The following is a 19,924-nucleotide window of genomic DNA, read 5'->3' on the forward strand; positions in this document are numbered from 1 at the left end:
GGTCCTGCCGTGGCTGTTAAGTGAATCACTGCAGTTAAGTTAGTGACCCGGTTGTTAAGTGAAGCTGGCTCCCCCATGGACTTTGCTTGTCAGAAGTTTGCAAAAGGGGATCACATGACCCCGGGACACGGTGACCGTCATAAATATGAGTCAGTTGTCAAGCATCCAAATTTTGATCATGGGACCCTGGAGGTGCCGCAACGGTCGTAAGTGTGAGTAACAGTCCAAAGTTACTTTTTCCAGTGATGTAACTTCAAATGGTCACTAAATGAACGGTTGTAAATTGAGGACGACCTGTATTCTAGTTTCTAATTAAAATCTTAAAACTACACACCCCAACCTTATTTCTCCAGGTAGCCTTCAACTTAACGACCGTAACTGAGGCCACAGTTTCCGTCATTAAGCAGATCACCACATGACCACGTCCAATTTTATGATCCTTTTATTAAGCAGACTCAAGGTTCACTATAGGGCTTTTTTTTTTTTTTTGCTAGAAACCAGAAATAAATGCTGGTTTTCGGCAAAAACATTGTAAATTGTGGTCATGTGGCTGTAAGATGCTGCAAACGGTTGTAAATACAGGCCAAGTTGCCCAAATGCAGTCATGTGACAGGAGGGGGTGGGGACCGCCGTTCGGAAACTTGAATCTGGGTCGCAAATCCTTTTCTGAGGACCCGTTGCAACTTCGGCCACTAAGCAACCGGTTGTAAGTTGAAGACTGCTTGTGTGTCACCGCATTGTGTTCAAAACACTACGGCGGGCAGAAGCACACAAATATACAGCTGCAACAATGTCTCTTTGATGCCCCATGGAGCTGTTTCCCTTTTCCCTCAGCAGGATGCTTCCATATTTTAATACCTGTAGATAGGTAAAGAGTTAAATCGTCACATTTTACTCATCACTGCCAGTGTCCTGCTGGTATAAAGAACACCTGTTGGTTTATTTATTTTATTTTTGCTAGATGTAGCAGGCCTGCTGGAAAAAAAAAACTGGGGGAAGCCAGATTCACTTAACAACTGTGTTACTGTCTTAACAACTGCAGTGGTTCACTTAATATCTGTGGCAGGAAAGATCCTAAAATGGGGCAAAACTCAACGGTCTCGCTTAGCGAGAGAAATTTTGAGCTCCATTGTGGCTGAAGTCGAGAACCACCTGTAGTCTCGCCTAGAGACGAGATGGATGGCACACAAATCTCATAAATGAATAAATAGATAAGTAGATAAATCTTGAGAACCTTCGTAGGACATAACAGATAGTTCTCAACTTACGACCTTAGGCTTCATGCCTAAGGGGACTAGAACTCACAGTTTCCTGGTTTCTAGCATTGTGCCTTAACCGCTAAATCAGGGGTAGGCGACCTTGGCTCTCTTAGGACTCGTGGACTTCAACTCCCAGAATTCCTGAGCCAGCGAGGGGGAACTATGGCCCCTTCATGACTTGTGGACTTCAACTCCCAGAATTCCTGAGCCAGCATGGCTCAGCATGGAAACCTCTCCCTTTCCCCTCAGCATGGTTGGCTCAGGAATTCTGGGAATTGAAGTCCATGAGTCATAAAATATCCCTGAACTAGGGGCACCCTTGTGAATAAGGACCCTCAAATCCAGCCAGGACTTGGAAGAGACACACTGAGGTTTGGCTCTTTTATGACTCGTAGACTTCAACTCCCAGAATTCCTGAGCCAGCATGGCTCAACATGGAAACCTCTCCCTTTCCCCTCAGCATGGCTGGGTCAGGAATTCTGGGAGTTGAAGTCCACGAGTCCTAAAAGAGCCAAGGTTGCCTACCCCTGACCTAAACCAAACTATCAAATTTGAAAACATTGATCTGGAATTTGGGTTTTGTTTTGCTTTAGTGTGTTGCGTGAACTTAACCAGCATGGCATATAAGACACCGCTTAAACTTATCATTACTGCATGAAACCATCCAGTTGTGTCGCTGGTTTAATAGAGCCTAATGCTGGGAAAGATGGAGGGCAATAGAAGAAAGGGACGACAGAGAATGAGGTGGCTGGATGGAGTCACTGAAGCAGCAGGCGTGAGCTTAAATGGACTCCAGAAGATGGTAGAGTTGCGATGGGTCGGACACAACAATATATAAAAAAAACGATGATAGCTTGATCCAGAGAGCTGTTCAAAAGGTATATTTCTCAGGTTCTTTTTTGAGAACAAAATACAGACAGAATTATTCGGAAATTAGAAGGTTAGAGTATTTAGGCTTGCTCCATAAATCCTTTTATTCTTTTTTTATTTTTATTTTTTGTGGTAGCCTTGTTTACATGTACTTAAGAAAGCATTTCAAGGTTGTTAACCTGTCAGGAGCTGTGTGAATGATGTGGGTGTGGGGAGAGCGTTAGGCTGGGTCTCTTGCTTTTTGAACTTTGATGCAAATTCTCTTTTTTTTCAAATGCGCTGTGAATACGAATGACACTCATGCAAGTCAATGAGGGAGAACTTGGCATTTAAATATTCTGTTAAGCAGCACCTGAAAACCGAGCCCCCAATTTCCAGGCTGTAGGCAAAAGCTGGCCTGAGGCAGTGTATGCAGAAGGCTGCTGAACCTTTAGAAGGAGAGGAAAAATTGCACAGTCCTCCTGCAATCTCAAAAGCTCCTGGGAGGATAGGTTGATCACTTAAAAAAAAAAAATCTAAAAAAATAAGAAAAATCACGGGGACCAAGGGTGAGAGCTCACCAAACACTGTAGGATAAAAGAAGAGTCTGTGGTTTTCCCTGCACAAAATCTTTGCCCTTTCCTTGCTGGTTTATATTTATTTGTTTGTTTGAATTTTTGTTGTTGTTAGTTGCAAAGTCATGTCTGACCCATCATGACCCCATGGACAACGTTCCTCCAGGCCTTCCTGTCCTCTACCATCTTCTGGAGTCCATTTAAGCTCACGCCTACTGCTTCAGGGACTCCATCCAGCCACCTCCTTCTCTGTCGTCCCCTTCTTCTCTTGCCCTCCATCTTTCCCAGCATTAGGCCCTTCTCCAGTGAGTCCTTCCTTCTCATTAGGTGGCCAAAGTACTTGAGTTTCAACTTCAGGATCCGGCCTTCTAAAGAGCAGTCGGGGTTGATCTACTCTAGGACTGACCGGTTTGATCGCCTTGCAGTCCAGGGGACTCGCAGGAGTCTTCTCCAGCACCATAGTTCAAAGGCCTCCATTCTTTGGCGCTCAGCCTTTCTTATGGTCCAATTTTCACAGCCATATATTGCACCTAATTCAAGGTGGCGAACATACCTGATACTATTTTCGTCTCCTTTTTCCCAACAACAACAACCTGGTGGGGTGGGATGGGGCGAAGGAGAGTGACTGGCCCAAAGTCACTCAATCAGCTTTCATATTTGAGGTGGGACTACAACTCATAGTAGCCTGGTGATTGGCGCAAAGTCCTCCAGCTGCCTTTATGCCTAAGGGACTAGAACTCATGGTTTTTTCGTGATTGGCCCCAAATCACCCACTAGGCTTTCATATGTAAGGCGGGGACTAGAATTCACAGTCTGTTGGTGATTGGCCCCAAATCACCCTACAGGCTTTCATGCCTAAGGTGGGATTAGAACTCATAGTCTCCCAGAGATAGGTTCAAACTCACCCAGCTAGCTTTCATGCATAAATTGAGACTAGACTTCACAGTCTCCCAGTTTATAGGCCAGGACCTTAACCAATACACCAAACTGACTTTTATCTTTATCAATTTTGAGCTGTAAGTTAGTTGCTAGAAAAGAGGGAATATTGCTTTTCTTTTCAAACCAAGGTTATTCTTGTTCATGGTCCCAGGAGTTAGGACCTGCATGGGTCACACTGCAAACACAGAAGGAAGTCTGGGGTCCCTTGAGTGTGCAAATGGGGATCCAGGGGTCCTCTGACTCCCAACAAACTGGGGGACTCCAGAGCTACTTACAGAATTTGGGCCAAATTTGAAGGCCGAAGGACTAAAATTCATGCGTTACGTACCCAACAACACAACTCTGAAATTTCTCGGAACGGGATGAGATTTCTCCAGTGGGCTAGTTGGATTCCTTTCCGGCAGCATCAGCCAAAGATGTGGGTGGTCCGTAGGGAGGACAGGGAGGAGAAAGGCGGCCATATTCAAGATGTATTTGCGTGAGATGCGGAAATGCAAAAGATGGCCGAGGAGAGAAAAGAACAACAGAATTGGAAGGGACCTTGGAGGTCATGTGGTCCAACCCTCTGCTCAAGCAAGAGAACCTGCACCATTTCAGATAAGAGGCTGTCCAGAATCCCACCAAAAGAATCCCACCTAAAGTTCTTTTCCCCCATCACTCCCCACCAGCCCCCCTTGGGGGACACGGGGGGGGGTGGGAAAGCCAAGGAGAAAGGGAAGAGTTGACCTTTCTCTCTTGCTCTAACTTTGCGCCATTCTTTGGAGGAACTCTCTCTCCTGAGAGGAGAAAAGAGGCAACTCAGTTGGGAAGGGCCGTGACACTGCAGATGGCTTTGCCTAGCAACCGTGGCATCCTTGTTAGCAGCTTCTTGTTGCTTGGCAACTGTGGTCACGTGGCGCCAAGATGCTGTTTTCCTCATTAGTTGAGCCAGACTGGAGAAGTTGCCGACAGCAATTCCTCCTTATTGCCTTGGTCTAAAGCAGGGGTAGGCAACCTTGACTCTTTTATGACTTGTGGACTTCAACTCCCAGAATTCCTGAGCCAGCATGGCTCAGCATGGAAACTTCTCCCTTTCCTCTCAACAATGGCTGGCTCAGGAATTCTGGGAGTTGAAGTGCACGAGTCATAAAAGAGCCAAGGTTGCCTACCCCTGGGCTAGGTTTATGCTAACCACACAGCCCAGCTCCCTCTAGGACAGGGGTAGGCAACCTTGGCTCTTTTATGATTTGTGAACTTCAACTCCCAGAATTCCTGAGCCAGCCATGCTTAGGGGAAAGGGAGAGGTTTCCATGCTGAGTTATGCTGGCTCAGGAATTCTGGGTCATGAAAGAGCCAAGGTTGCCTACCCCTGGCCTAGCCACAAAAGAACGAAAGGACGAAAACCTCAGCTAAACCACGTAGGGCCTTCACGATGCATGTTTCAAGGCATCGTGTCTCTGAATACAGGGGGTCCTTGACTTTATAACCGTTCGTTTAGTGCCCGTTTAGAGTTACAACGGCACTGAAAAAGGTGACTTAGGACCGTTTTTCACACTTACGACCGTGGCAGCGTCCCCACGATGACGTGATCAAAATTCGGCCGCTTGGCAATTGACTCATATTTATGATGGTTTATGCCAGGGGTCTTCAAATCTGGCCCTTTTATGACTTGTGGACTTCAACTCCCAGAATTCCTCAGCCAGCAGAGCTGGGAGTTGAAGTCCACAAGTCATAAAAGGGCCAAGTTTGAAGATCCCCCTGGTTTATGCAATGTCCTGGGATCACACGACCCCCTTTGGTGGCCTTCTGACAAGCAAAGTCAATGGGGAAGCCAGGTTCCCTTTAACTTAATTTAACCCCTGCAGTGATCCGCTTAACGACGGTGGCAAGAAACGCCATTGAAAACCTCTCCCTTTCTCCTCAGCGTGGCTGGCTCAGGAATTCTGGGAGTTGAAGTCCACGAGTCATAAAAGAGCCAAGGTTGCCTACCCCTGGTCTAAAGCAAGGGTGTCCAACCTTGGCAACTTTAAGACTTGTGGACTTCAGCTCTCAGAATTCTGGGAGTTGAAGTCCAGAAGTCTTAAAAGTTGCCATAGTTGGGCACTCCCTGGTCTAAAGCTTTGGGTCTGGATAATGCTAAGACCGGCAATGCACTCTGACTCTCTGGGGCACCTGGCAACCATGTCTTGTCTTCTGAGATTTTGGGGCATCTACGAAGTGATAGAAAGTCACTCTGCACATGTTCACTCTTGGTCAGGGAGACCCCACCAACCAGTAATATCCCAGGTCTTCTCTGAAGGCTTAGCTTTCAGATGTTTAGGGCAAGGGCAACCACAGGATGTCTACTTGTGTCAGTCAAGACTCGCAGGAGTAGGCAACCTTGGCTCTTTTATGACTCTCGGACTTCAACTCCCAGAATTCCTGAGCCAGCCATGCTGAGGGGAAAGGGAGAGGTTTTCAAGCTCAGCCATGTTAGCTCAGGAATTCTGGGAGTTGAAGTTCACGAGTCATGAAGAGGCCAAAGTTTCCCCCATGCTGGCTCAGGAATTCTGGGAGTTGAAGTCCGCAAGTCAGAAAGGGGCCTAGGCCTAGACCAGGGGTAGGCAACCTTGGCTCTTTTATGACTCGTGGACTTCAACTCCCAGAATTCCTCAGCCAGCCATGCTGAGGGGAAAGGGAGAGGTTTTCAAGCTGAGCTATGCTGGCTCAGGAATTCTGGGAGTTGAAGTCCACGAGTCATAAAAGACCCAAGGTTGCCTACCCCTGGTCAAGAGGATGGCCATAATTGAGTGGTTGAAATTCCACAATTAAAGGCTACGAAACTCAAGGTCTAAGGCTACAGTCAAGCAATAACAGCTGCCATTTTGATTTTGCTGACCTGTCTTGTGGATAGATACCAGAGCTCAGCATTTTAGGGACAGAAGGAAGTGTTGTAGGTGGAATTTGGGAGGATAATTCACCAAGGTAGCTGTAGATATATTATAGTAAGCCATTCTGCAAATGCTATTCGGAGATCTACAAATGCTGTTAGGGTAGCTGGTTGGATGCACTTAGATTTTTTTAGATTTTTTTTTCAAAGTCCCGCCTTTATTATTTTTATCAATAATTCAAGGAAATGAATATCTCCTTCCTCCTCATATTTTCCCTACAACAATAACCCTGTGGGTTGAGAAAGAGGGACTGGCCCCAAATCACCCAGCCATCTTTATTGACTAAGGTGGGGACTAGAATTCATAGTCTCCTAGTGAATAGTCTCCTCCAACTCACCCCGCCATGCGTAAGGTGAACGTCAGAATCCAATTATACTTCATCTCCAGTTATCAATTATAGAAAACCCCATTTCTGCCCTCTCTGGAATCTGTCATACAAGAAAGGGAAGGGGGTGAACAAAGGGGCTTTATGGCCCTCACTTCCTTTGGTACAACTTCAAAGGGATTGAATGTGGATAGCACCAAAAGGCCTTATCATAACAAAGTTTTCATGTAGTTTTCTCTGAAGTCTCCATCCAGCCGGCAGAAAGGAAAAGGGGGTGGGATTGTGATGCCTGAAACTGTCGCTGGAAGAGGGGGGTGATTGGGTGGGACTACTGGGGAACCCCTTAAAACCTTGAATGGGAGAGCTTGGACCCCAAGTCCTGTCTAGAACGCCTGCAACCATTTTCTCTTAATAAAGGATTCCTGTTGGAAGAATTATTCTAAGAGTTCTATCTTCTTAAGATGCAAAGTGGGGTGGGTCCTTACAGTGAGATTAGAACTAACTGTCCCAAAGTCACCCATCCATCTGTCATGGCTAAGGTAGGTCTAGAACTCACCGTCTCCTGGTGATTGGCCCAAAGTCATCCAGACAGCTTAAACGCTTAAGGCGGGATAGAACTCACCGTCTCCTGGTGATTGGCCCCAAAGTCACCCAATTGGCTTTCACGCTTAAGGCGGCACTAAATTTTAAACGGTTGCTGCTTATCACTTAACTGGGCTGTAATTTGGCCCACAAAGGACAAAAAAAAATGTGTTGGGCCTTTTCAGAGATTAGCCGCCTTTCATGCTTAAGAACTAGAACTCACAGTCTCCTGTTTTCTAACTTTACCGCTAGACCAAATTGGCTTTCACCCCACTTTTTTCTTCACTCAAGAGACCAGGTGGATAGGCCTCAAAATCAAAAAGCAGAAGAGCCGTGGGGCTGAGGGATGCCATGGGGGGGGGAGAGATTTAATCGTGGGCTCCTGCTGAGCAACGCATCTTGGCATATGCCCAGCAGTGCCAACTCCCGATGCCAGCTCTGCTATGGGCTTCGCCAGGCAGTCATTTTCACCTAGCATGCAAATGTAAGAAATCATTTATTATTGTTATTATTTTTTTTAAAAAAAAGACTCTGTGTGAAAACTCCTGGAAGTTGGTTCTGGAATTCAGTTTGGAGGCTATTGTGGAAATGAAGTTCTTAATTAATTTTGGAGGCGCATTTCCAGAGGACGGATCTATTGTACAGCGTAACTGCCTGCTAGGAGACACAATCCTTAAATTGGAGCTGGCGCTTGATAATCCGAATATATAGGCTATTCTGCAATCCCTGAATCGTAGTAAAGGTAAAGGACAGATTGCAGGAAGGGGCCCTTTAGGAACACAGCATGGATGGGACCACTTTCCTGGCCCAAATGGCATTGCCTGCTTCTTCCCCTTAGCCCAGTGGAGAAAAGAGAATTTTGGCAATTGCAACAGAAGAATCACAGATTCTGCTAGCAGAATCTGGGCTGTCGAATCCATATGACAGCAGAAAGACTCAGAAACCCACTGATTTGTGATGTCAGTCCAACTTCAACTGTAGGAAAGAATAGAATAGAATAGAATAGAATAGAATAGAGTACAGTACAGTACAATACAATACAATACAACACAACACAACACAACACAATGGAATGAAGTAGAAGAATAGGATAGGATAGGAGATAGGATAGAAAATAGAATAGGATAGAATATAGAATAGAATAGAATGGAATGAAGTAGAAGAATAGGATAGGAGATAGGATAAAAAATAGGATAGAAAATAGAATATAGAACAGAATAGAATAGAATAATGGAATGAAGTAGAAGAATAGGATAGGAGATAGAATAGAATAGAATAGAATATAGAACAGAGAATAGAAATAGAATAGAATAGAATTTAGAACAGAACAGAATAGAATAGAATAGAATAGAATAATGGAATGAAGTAGAAGAATGGAATGGAATGGAATAGAATCGCAAGAGTTGGAAGGGACCTTGGAGGTCTTCTAGTCCAAACCCCACCCCCGCTCAGGCAGGAAATCCTATACCATTTCAGACCAATGGTAGTCCGATCTCTTCTGAAAATCGTCCAGTGATGAAGCACCCCTTCCTCCTCCCAGCTTCCAATTCTAATCTCCCTTCTCCTCTGCAGCCTGCTTGTCGTCCTGGGAAAAGGGCCAATCCAGAAATCCTCGCTTCACCTTTATAGCCGAGGATGGCTGTGCAAATGTCAGGCACATCCTCTTTGTTTGCAGATCCGTGTCATGCCGTTGCCCCTGAACCTTCAGCACTGCACAGAGGAGAGAGAAGTCGAGGTGTGCTGCTTCTCCACCCCCCCCCCCCACTGGTTGTAACGGTGGTGTAAAAGCCACCTTGGAAACAGTCTCAATTTCTCTGGATCGCTGGGTCCAGTCATGCCCCCCCCCCACATTAGCAAACGGCCTGATTCCCTCAGGAAACTCAGCAATGAGGCCTTCAGGCTGAGCTCTCTTCCCCCTGTGCTTGGCCTCCAGTCCAGCAGGTCCTCGACTTAACAAACGTTTGTTTAGTGACCTCTCAAAATTACATCGAGTGACTTACGACCGTTTTTCACACTTAACGACCACTGCCGTGTCCCCACGGTCACACGATCCAAATTCAGCCTCAACTAGAGTTGAGGTAGACGGTGCTCAACTCACGACCACGTCTGTTACCAAGCGAGACAGCGGCTCACTGGGTCCTGCCCCATTTTACGGCGTTTCTTGCCACCGTCGTTAAGCGGATCACTGCAGGGGTTAAATTAAGTTAAAGGGAACCTGGCTTCCCCATTGACTTTGCTTGTCAGAAGGCCACCAAAGAGGGTCGTGTGATCCCAGGACATTACATAAACGAGGGGGATCTTTAAACTTGGCCCTTTTATGACTTGTGGACTTCAACGCCCAGCTTTGCTGGCTGAGGAATTCTGGGAGTTGAAGTCCACAAGTCATAAAAGGGCCAGATTTGAAGACCCCTGGCATAAACCATCATAAATATGAGTCAATTGCCAAGCGGCCGAATTTTGATCGCGTCATCGTGGGGACGCTGCCACGGTCGTAAGTGTGAAAAACGGTCCTAAGTCACCTTTTTCAGTGCCGTTGTAACTCTAAACGGGCACTAAACGAACGGTTATAAAGTCAAGGACCCCCTGTATTCAGAGACACAATGCCTTGAAACATGCATCATGAAGGCCCTACGTGGTTTAGCTGAGGTTTTCGTCCTTTCGTTCTTTTGTGGCTAGGCCAGGGGTAGGCAACCTTGGCTCTTTTATGACTCATGGACTTCAGCTCCCAGAATTCCTGAGCCAGCATAACTCAGCATGGAAACCTCTCCCTTTCCCCTAAGCATGGCTGGCTCAGGAATTCTGGGAGTTGAAGTTCACAAGTCATAAAAGAGCCAAGGTTGAGAAATACAGGCCTAGGCCAGGGGTAGTCAACGTTGGCTCTTTTATGTCTTGTGGACTTCAACTCCCAGAATTCCTGAGCCAGCCGTGTTGAGGGGAAAGGGAGAGATTGCTATGTTAAGCCATGCTGGCTCAGGAATTCTGGGAGTTGAAGTCCACGAGTCATAAAAGAGCCAAGGTTGCCTACTGCTGGGCTAGGCTAACTACTTCTCTGTAGGATTTTTTTTTTTTCTCCTCCCAGGTAAGGTTTCACACTGCAGGACCTCTTTTATTTATTTATTTATTTTAGCTTTTGGTCCTTCCCCCGCCTCATCTGGACCGTGGGATCAAAGAGGCAGAAACCGTTATCTTCCCCCCTCCCCCCCCACCGCTCCCTTCTGTTTGCCGGGGATGGATGAAAAACAAAAAAATTAATGCTCAAGGTGAACACACACAGTGCTAGGACAAAGGAGTGTTGCTGACTCAGCGCAAAGCAGGACGGGTGTCATGTGCGACGGGGGTGGGGGTGGGGCGTTTGCTGGTCCTTTGCAGCATCCGCGGTTGGAAAGATGCCTCAAGCCTGAAGGGGAAAATGCTGGAAGGACTGGCCAGTAGGAGGCACTGTGCTAGGAAAGTTGGCTGTTGACCATGGGACCACTTTGATTTATCTATTTATTTTTTGCTGGAGACCAACGAGGATTGGCAGCTAAAGGGAGAATGCGCTGAAGTGAAGGGCAGGGAGTGTCCGATAGGTAGCCGAGAGCGTAATGGCAGGCAGGGGCTGCTCTTGTGATAGTGGCAGAAATAAGTGAGGGGGGGGGGGCAGCACATGGCAGAAGACCCTGCAGGAAGGACCAAGCAAAATATTTACTGTAGGTCACCTCTAGATCAAGTTTATCACCATGGGCAGATGACTTAGTCCCTGTTCATCTTCAAATAAAGCATCCTTTCTTAAACATCTGAACATAAAAGGGCTTTCTTTCGTTCTTCCGCTTTTATCTATCTATGATCCTCCCTGATCTATTTGTTCTCTAACACTTTGAAAGAGGGTTAATTGGGAAGAAAAAATGCTGGTGGGAGGGGAAACACCACCCATAATTCTCCTGTAGCCAAGTCTGCGAAGGGTGGAGGGCTGCCTTGAGCATTATTTCCAAGAAAACGTCAAAGACCTTTTCCCTACTCACAATCTCCCTGTAGAACAAGGAGAGACCTTCCTCCATCCCTAGTCAAGGTATACAATCATCTAAAGCAGGGGTCTTCAAACTTGGTCCTTTTATGACTTGTGTATTTCAACTCCCAGAATTCCTCAGCCAGAGGAATAGAATAGGAGAATGGAATGGAATGGAATAGAGCTGGAAGGGACCTTGGAGGTCTTCTAGTCCAGCCCCCTGCTCAAGCAGGAGAACCTATACCATCTCAGACAGGTGATTGTCCAGTCTCTTCTTAAAAATTTCCAGTGATGGAGCACCCACGATTTCTGGGGGTAAGCTGTTCCACTGGGTGATTGTCCTCACTGTCAGGAAGTTATCTAGTTTTATTGCAAGCTTAAGTTCTCTACAAGAACCCGAACCACTAAGGGTCAAAGCAAGTAGATAAGAGTCAGTAGAATTCAAGGCGGGCTGGACTTTTGTGAGCATGAAGGGACTCGAGACTTATGATGCGTTTGACCCCCCCTCCCTCCCTCGAGTTCAGCCTGCTCATCTCCTACGCTACCTGTAGAGAAGGGGGGGGGGTTTGATGCAATCCAGCCTAGAGTTCTGCGACCTTCTGATGGTCTCTCCTCTCAGTATCAGCTCAGCCTTGCTTAGCTTCCAAAGCTGGGCGACGTTGGCCAGACATTCGTCTGCTGAGATCTCTTCCAGGTACTCATGCAAAGGGGGCATCTTTCTGTCCTACCTGCAGGTGGCAGCGCAGAGGCCACGGCCGAACTTTCTCCATGAGGAGGAGTAGAAGATGCCGGCTTTGCCCGCGCTGCTGCTGCTGCTGATACTCGCCTTCACCCACCAGAGCCTGGAGTTGTTGTCCTCTCTGCGCATGGGTGAGTAGAAGACCTTTGCTATGGGATGGTGAATCGGTGGAACGGCTTGCCTTCAGAAGTTTTGGGTGCTCCGTCCCTGGAGGTCTGAAATGGTTTAGATAGGGTCTTCTACTTGAGCAGGGGGTTGGACTAGAAGACCTCCAAGGTCCCTTCCAACTCTGTTATTCTATTGTCCCAAAGGTGATCTTTCAAGAGGCAACTGGACTTTCTCGTTTTTCTTTGAAGACGTTTCGCTTCTCATCCAGTGAGCTTCTTCAGCTCCGACTGGATGGTGGGGAATGGAAAGATTTATACTCCTTGCAGACAGCTGGTCATTTGCATTCTTTTATGAGAGTCGTTGAGGCCACTTGGAGATTTGTCTGTGTCCTCAAGATGGTGGGGAATGGAAAGATTTATACTCCTTGCAGACAGCTGGTCATTTGCATCCTTTTAGAGAGTCGTTGAGGCCACTTGGAGGTTTGTCTGTGTCCTCAAGATCACCTGAGTGGTGCAAATGGGTGTGGAGGCGTCTTGGAACTGCTGAAAGGACTGTGTTGTAGACTGGAGATAGATGATGCCGTACCCCTCCCCCTCTGTTGAGGGAGGGCTGTTCAGTTTTGACATAAATGACCTCTTTCACTCTTTCAAACCAGCGGAACCTCCAAGTGGCCTCAACGACTCTCCAAAAGAATGCAAATGACCAGCTGTCTGCAAGGAGTATAAATCCTTCCCTTCCCCACCATCCAGTCAGAGCTTGCAGTCATCTGGTCATTAGCACTCTTCCTGAGAGTCATTCAGTCAGAACTTGAAGAAGCTTCTTGGATGAGAAGCGAAACGTCTTCAAAGAAAAACAAGAAAGTCCAGTTGCCTCCTGAAAAAGCACTTTGGGGACAACCATGACCTGGAGACTGAGAATCTCCATAGACATCTGTTATTCTGTTGTTCTAAGAGAACTTCAAGAACGTGGAGGGTGGTTGAAGCTTTGGGCAGAAAGCCAGAGTCTCAGTTAGCTTGACCTTGGGCATGACAGTGGCTGGAGAAGGGGTGTCAGTTATGGTTCTAGAAGTCCTTGTTATCTTTGCAGCCAGATGGCTCCAGGAAAAATGGCAGAACTTGGGCGTTTTGTACAGATCTGGTCCTTGGAAGCAACTGCAGAGGTTGAAGCTGCTTTACTTCCAAACTAGAGGGCATCGGTGTTTGTCCAGGGCTGAGGTTAGATCATGGAGTAGACAAAGAACAAGGATCCCAGAATCTGCAGAAGAAAATTAAACAAGAAAGATGAAGATCAGAGCAGTCGTGTTATGACCACACGTGTTCTGACGTCCTCCAGAGCAGTGTTTTTCAACTTTAGCCACTTTAAGATGTCTGGATTTCAACTCCCAGAATTCCCCATTCCCTTCCCCTGGGAGTTGAAGTCCAGTCATCTTAAAGTTGCCATGTTTGAGGAACACTGCTTTCAATGGATTGGGGCAACAATTCCTACCCATTCCTACTTGTTCATCGTGCTGGCCAGGAATTCTGGGAGATGTCCCCTCTGTACATGGGGAGAGGTTGACAGTCATCTTGTGGAGATGGTTGAGAAAGACAATGTCTACACTCAGGGAATAGTTCAAAAGAAAGTTTATTTGACAGTGATCAAAACTACCTTCCTTCCTTCTTCCCTCCCTCCCTTCCTTCTTCCCTTCCTTCTTCCCTCCCTTCTTCCCTCCCTCCCTCCCTCCCTCCCTCCCTCCCTTCCTTTCTCTTTTTTTGTAACCGTCATCGGTTCCTGTCTCACGACCAGCTGCCATTTTGGATGACCAGACAGTGTGTGGACGTGGGGAGCGACTCGCCTTAGCTTTGGCCCGTGAACACATCAACAGCATCATTGAAGTGCCCGCCAAGGCCCGGGTGGAGGTGGAGATCTTCGAATTGCAGCGGGACAGCCAGTACGAGACCACCGACACCAGTACGTTGGGTGCCCTCCAGCAGGGCAAGGACAATCTTCTCAACCCCTGAAACCAGGAAACCGAGAAGGTGGAGCTCCTTGAAGTTAAGGAGGGACCACTGTAAGGAGCGATCAGTTATGATATGTTGAGCTGGCTCTATCCATCCCTCAAAGTGGGCTTAACTGTACATCAGGATGCAACGGTGTGTTGTGTTGAAGTCACTTGGAAAGTCCTGCTTGTTAAGAACAGCATCCTTATCTCGGGGGTTTGTGAGGGGATGAACTTCTGGGTTCTCCATTTGCACGACAAGGCCTACAAGCAATTTTTTGGCCTGAGAAGGAGCCATGTCAAAAGCACCCCATGAGGAGGTGTGGCCCTGAGGGAGCTTCCCTAAAAGAGCCTCTGAAAGTTGAGGTCAAGGTTTCAAGCCTTGGATGGTCAGTATAGGCCAGGGCTCTTCAAACTTGGCCCTTTTATGACTGGTGGACTTCAACTCCCAGAATTCCTGAGCCAGCCACGCTGAGGGGAAAGGGAGAGGTTTCAAGCTGAGCTATGCTGGCTGAGGAATTCTGGGAGTGGAAGTCCACGAGTCATAAAAGGGTCAAGTTTGAAGACCCCTGGTATAGGCCATTTGAGCAAGGTCAGAGGTACTGTGGTAGAATGTGGTCCCAGAAGAGAGAGCTGTATTCAAGAGCAGGGTTTCCCAACCCCGGGCTGTGTCCCGGTTCCAGTCCATGGCCTGTTGGTAACCTGGCTGCAAAGCGGTGGGTGAGCAAATCCTATTATGAAACTATATATACGTGGGATCTAGGTTACGCTCCTCCCCACCGTGAGTCTGTGGAAAAATTGTCTTCCATGAAACTAGTCCCTGGTGCTCAAAAGGTTGAGGGCCACTGGTCCAGAGGACCAAGAGACAGTGAAGTTTAGATTGGGGTGTCGAAGCTTGAAAACTTCAATTCCCAGAATTCTCCCGCCAGCATTTTTCCTTCATTATTTGTCTTCTTTCAGTATTTTAAAACGGGGGTCTTCAACCTCGGCATCTTTAAGACTTGTGGACTTCAACTCCCAGAATTCTGGGAGTTGAAGTCCACAGGTTTTAAAGCCGCCAGGTTCGTACACCCCTGATTTAGATAACTTGGTTGAGAGGAAGCAAGTCAAGGCAGCAAGTTTTCACAGCCTATCTTCAATGCTGCGAGTAGCTTCCTTTAGGTGGGCAAGGTTTCGGTCTGCAGGGGAAGAACAATAAAGGACATTGCTTAGAAGTAACTCTGTCTGTCTTGCTTTTTTTGGAGCCTGCCAGCTAAGCCAGACTAGAAGAAGGACTTTTTCACCCACTAATTTCTTCTAGACCAGCTTCCGAACTCTACTCTTTTGTGCTTCTGGAATGACTGGCAGATAGTAAAAAAGAAAAGCCGTACAATAGAAACTTTACAAAGGCGATAATGTTGCTCAGTACGGCAAGCTTGGACTGTACAATGAGAAGGGTGGGTTTTTTTCCCCCATCTAACCTTCTTCCCACCCTCTCTGTTTCACCCAGTGTGTCAAATTCTGCCTAAAGGGGTAGTCTCCGTTTTGGGACCAGCGTCCAGCCCGGCCTCTGCATCCATCGTCAGCCACATATGTGGAGAAAAAGAGGTGAGCGGACCCAGAACTCATCACCATTCCTTACATTTTTGGCAGCTTTTGATGATAGCACCGCCCTTTTCTATCCCCCCCCCCAAATGGGACTGGATTCTAACCTTTCTTTCAGAAAAGCATGTAACAGGTAGTCCTCAACCGAGAAGCAACCTAGAACTAAGGAGAAACTTCTTGACAGTTGGAACAATTAACCAGTGGAACTACCTGCCTCCAGAAGTGGTGGATGCTCCAACACTGGAAGTTTTTAAGAAGAGACTGGACAACCATTTGTCTGAAATGGTGTAGGGTTTCCTGCCTGAGCAGGGGGTTGGACTAGATCAGGGCTTTTCAACCAGTGGTACGGGTACCACCTGTGGTACATTGGCACCTGGCAGGTGGTACGCGAACATCCTAGAAAAGTAGCAGGGGAGGGGAATGAGCTGAACCGGTGACAGCACCGCACAAGCCTGAGCGAGAGACGGCTGGAGCTGCAGGGCTGTCAGGGCTCAGTGGAAGTGCCAGGATCAGCGCTTCTTCGGGGCTGTCAAGGCTCAGTGGAAGCGCCAAGATCAGCGCCAGGCTCCAGCTGGAGCTCGGCACTGATCCTGGTGCTTCTGCTGAGCCCAGAAGAAGCGCCGATCAGCTGGAATATTGCAGCATCTCCAGGGTCTTGTGATTTACATTCAGATGTTTGGCAACTGATTCATATTTATGACAGTCACAGTGTCCCAGGGTCATGTGAAGTGACCAAAACCTGCTGCAACCACCCAGCAGACGGGGGGAATAAAAACCAAACACCCCCCATCCCACCCCCGCTGCCAATCCTCAACAGAAATGCTCACAACAATGAAAACCTCGTACTGGAGGAAGAGCGCCACTGGGCAGGCAGGCAGGTGTCTTGCTCGGCTGTGTCTTGGGGGGCACTTTTTTCAGTGCCATTGTAACTTCGAACAGTCACTAAGCGAACGGTTGTAAATCGAGGACTACCTGTACTTTATCACTTTTTTTTCCTTTTTTTGGGGGGGGTCAAGTTTTTGACACCTTGCTAGGCGACTGGTGGTACTCGGATGCTGCCATATCCTAAAAGTGGTACAATGGGTGAAAAGGTTGAAAAGCCCTGGACTAGATGACCTCCAAGGTGATGATGATGATGATGTTACGACCAAATTTTTGAGCCGAAAATTTCTCTTGCTAATCTAGACTGTTGTTAAGTGAGTTTTACCCCGTTTTACGATCTTTCTTCCCACCCTTGTTAAGTGAATCTACTGCAGTTGGTAAGTGAATCTGGCTTCCCTGTTGATGTTGCATGTTGGAAGGTCGCAAAAGGGAGATATATCATGTGACCCCGGGACGCTGCAACCGTCAGAAATATGAATCAGAGGCCAAGGATATGAATTTTGATCCCATGTCCATGGGGATGCTGCAAAGGTCATAAGTGCAATAAAAGGTCCTAACAGTCGTAACTCAGTTGCATTGTAACTTTGAACAGTCACTAAACGAATGGTTATAAGTTGAGGACTTTCTGTATGTAATAGTACAGGACATCCGCTGGAGTCTCAAAAGGGCCAGACTTGCATTTGCTTAAAAGGTGAAGTTTGGCTTCTCTCCAGAGGCAAAGAGTTAGGCCAGGGGTAGGCAACCTTGGTATTTTTATGACTCGTGGATTTCAACTCCCAGAATTCCTGAGCCAGCATGAGGGAACTATGGACCCCTCATGACTCGTGGACTTCAACTCCCAGAATTCCTGAGCCAGCATGGGGGAACTATGGCCCCCTCATGACTCGTGCACTTCAACTCCCAGAATTCCTGAGTCAGCATGGGGGAACTATGGCCCCCTCATGGCTCGTGGACTTCAACTCCCAGAATTCCTGAGTCAGCATGGGGGAACTATGGACCCCTCATGACTCGTGCACTTCAACTCCCAGAATTCCTGAGTCAGCATGGGGGAACTATGGACCCCTCATGACTCGTGGACTTCAACTCCCAGAATCCTGAGCCAGCATGGGGGAACTGTGGCCCCCTCATGACTCGTGGACTTCAACTCCCAGAATTCCTAAGCCAGCATGGCTCAGCTTGGAAACCTGTCCCTTTCCCCTCAGCGTGGCTGGCTCAGGAATTCTGGGAGTTGAAGTCCACCAGTCATAAAAGAGCCAAGGTTGCCTACCCCTGATTTAGGCAGTGGAATGGCTTGGATCGTCCAATTCCTGCTTTTAGAACTCCAGTATGCTAGTTTCCTCCCTCCCTTTCTTTGGAAAATGGCATGGATGTTTCTAGACCTCATGACTGCGTAATTTTGCTCACAGCTTTAAAAACCGCTGCAGGACTAGAAAGAATTTTTTAAATACAGTACAGGTAATCTGGACTTTGGGCCACAATTGGGACCGAATTTCTGTTGCTAAACAAAATGGTTGTTCAAACGATTCACGCTCAATTTTGCCACTTTTTTTTTGCCACGGTCGCTAAGCGAAACATTACAGTTGTTGAGTGACTCGTGCGGCTATTAAGTGAATCTGCCTTCTCCTGTGGACTTCGCATGTCGGAATCCGGCTTGGAAGGTCACAAAATGGCAATCAAATAACTCTGGGAAAGCTGCATCCGTGGTCAATATATATATGTGCTAATTGCCAAGGGCTCGAATTTGGATCACGTGACCTGTCGCCCGTCACTTTTTCCAGTCCTGTTGCAACTTTGAATGGTCGCTAAAGAGAATCATGATCAGTTGAGGACTGCATATCGTTACCGTTAGGCAGGTTTAGTTCTGTAGAATTTTGACCTGCTGAAGCGTTCTTGCCTGCCCTGGTTTTGTAGTCACCCAAGGAGAGCAGCCTTATTGTCAAGCCTTACTGTCCTTCCTTCTGCCCTCTAGATACCCCATGTTAAGGTGGGTCCTGAGGAAACGCCCAAATTGCAATACCTGCGCTTTGCTTCGGTCAGCCTCTACCCCAGCAACGAGGATGTCAGCCTGGCGGTGTCTTGCATTCTGAAGTCCTTCAACTATCCCTCAGCGAGCCTCATTTGTGCCAAGGCTGAATGTAAGGAAGACAATTGTGCTGTTTGGCAAGGAACAGGATTTGGGGGTGCTTGGCACGGGGTGGGAAGTGTTCTCCATGTACCTTTGGTTTATGGGAGCCAGGGAGCCAGGATTTACATCTGCCTGAACATCATGTCCTTTTGACAGAATCTTGCCAAAAACTCCAATGAGTGGCTGTATTGCACAGTGGGTGGAGGAAGCTCCTACTTTCACATGGTGTGGACAGAATAATCTCGGCTAGCCCGTGAGGTCTGAAAACAAAACATCTGATCAAGTACAAGGATAGTCTATTTCCCAAAGCTAGCACAAAATCTGATTCTGCTGCCTACTGGATCTAGCAGTGGTGGCGAACCTATGGCATGGCTGCCAGAGGCAGCACTCAGAGCCCTCTCTGTGGGCACGCGCGCTATTGCCCCGATCCTAGGCCTTCAGCTGGGTTTTATAAAACCTTTTCGCTTTAGGCCTCCGCCACCATGTGCAAAAAAAAAAGATTCAATCAATCAATCAGTCAATTTTAACTTCTCACGGGGAAAAAAAAAGATCTCGCAAAGTTGGAATTGATTGATTGAACTTTTTAGTCCCACCCAGTCTGCCATTATCACTGCAGCCACGCCCACCCAATGGGCCACACCCACCCGGCACCCGACGATGCATAAGTGGGTTTTGGGTTGCAGTTTGGACACTTGGACTCTAAAAGGTTCGCCATCACTGGGATATAGTCAGTACTGGCAGTAGAGGAAAAATTGCAGGGAGGGTAGAGGAAGAAAGCAGAGAGTACATTTATTTATTTATTTATGAGACTTATATACCGCTTTAAGTGCAAGCACTCTCTAAGCGGTGTACACCAGTAAGCAATGTATGTATATATTTACATTGCCCCTAACAATCTGGGTCCTCATTTTACCTACCTCGGAAGGATGGAAGGCTGAGTCAACCTTGAGCCGGTGAGATTTGAACCTGCTGAACACAGTCAGCTAAAGTGGCCTGCAGTACTGCACTCTAACTGCTGCACCACCTCAGCTTCATTTGAGACAAGCATGCAGATTTGGGACTTTTCATGTGGAGTGATTTTAAGT

The 19,924-nt window shown here is 47.3% G+C and overlaps 1 protein-coding gene across 3 annotated transcripts in view; it reads left to right on the top strand.

Moving 5' to 3' along the window:
- Window positions 1-19,924, top strand: part of GRIK5 (glutamate ionotropic receptor kainate type subunit 5) — a 68,960-nt gene that overhangs the window by 13,188 nt on the left and 35,848 nt on the right. For 2 of the 3 annotated variants that reach the window (XM_039352169.1, XM_039352171.1), the window contains exons 2-5: window positions 12,158-12,293; window positions 14,056-14,220; window positions 15,738-15,835; window positions 18,684-18,849. In XM_039352169.1, coding sequence (XP_039208103.1) covers window positions 12,209-12,293; window positions 14,056-14,220; window positions 15,738-15,835; window positions 18,684-18,849 — 514 coding nt within the window. In that variant the 5' untranslated portion in view covers window positions 12,158-12,208. Of the gene's footprint in view, window positions 1-8,833; window positions 9,174-12,157; window positions 12,294-14,055; window positions 14,221-15,737; window positions 15,836-18,683; window positions 18,850-19,924 lie in introns of those variants that run through there. The other variant, XM_039352170.1, reaches the window with a different exon arrangement.

This window comes from Crotalus tigris, unplaced genomic scaffold, assembly GCF_016545835.1.
Source record: "Crotalus tigris isolate CLP2741 ecotype Arizona unplaced genomic scaffold, ASM1654583v1 scf7180000018413.2111637, whole genome shotgun sequence".
Classification (NCBI taxonomy): Eukaryota; Metazoa; Chordata; class Lepidosauria; order Squamata; family Viperidae; genus Crotalus; species Crotalus tigris.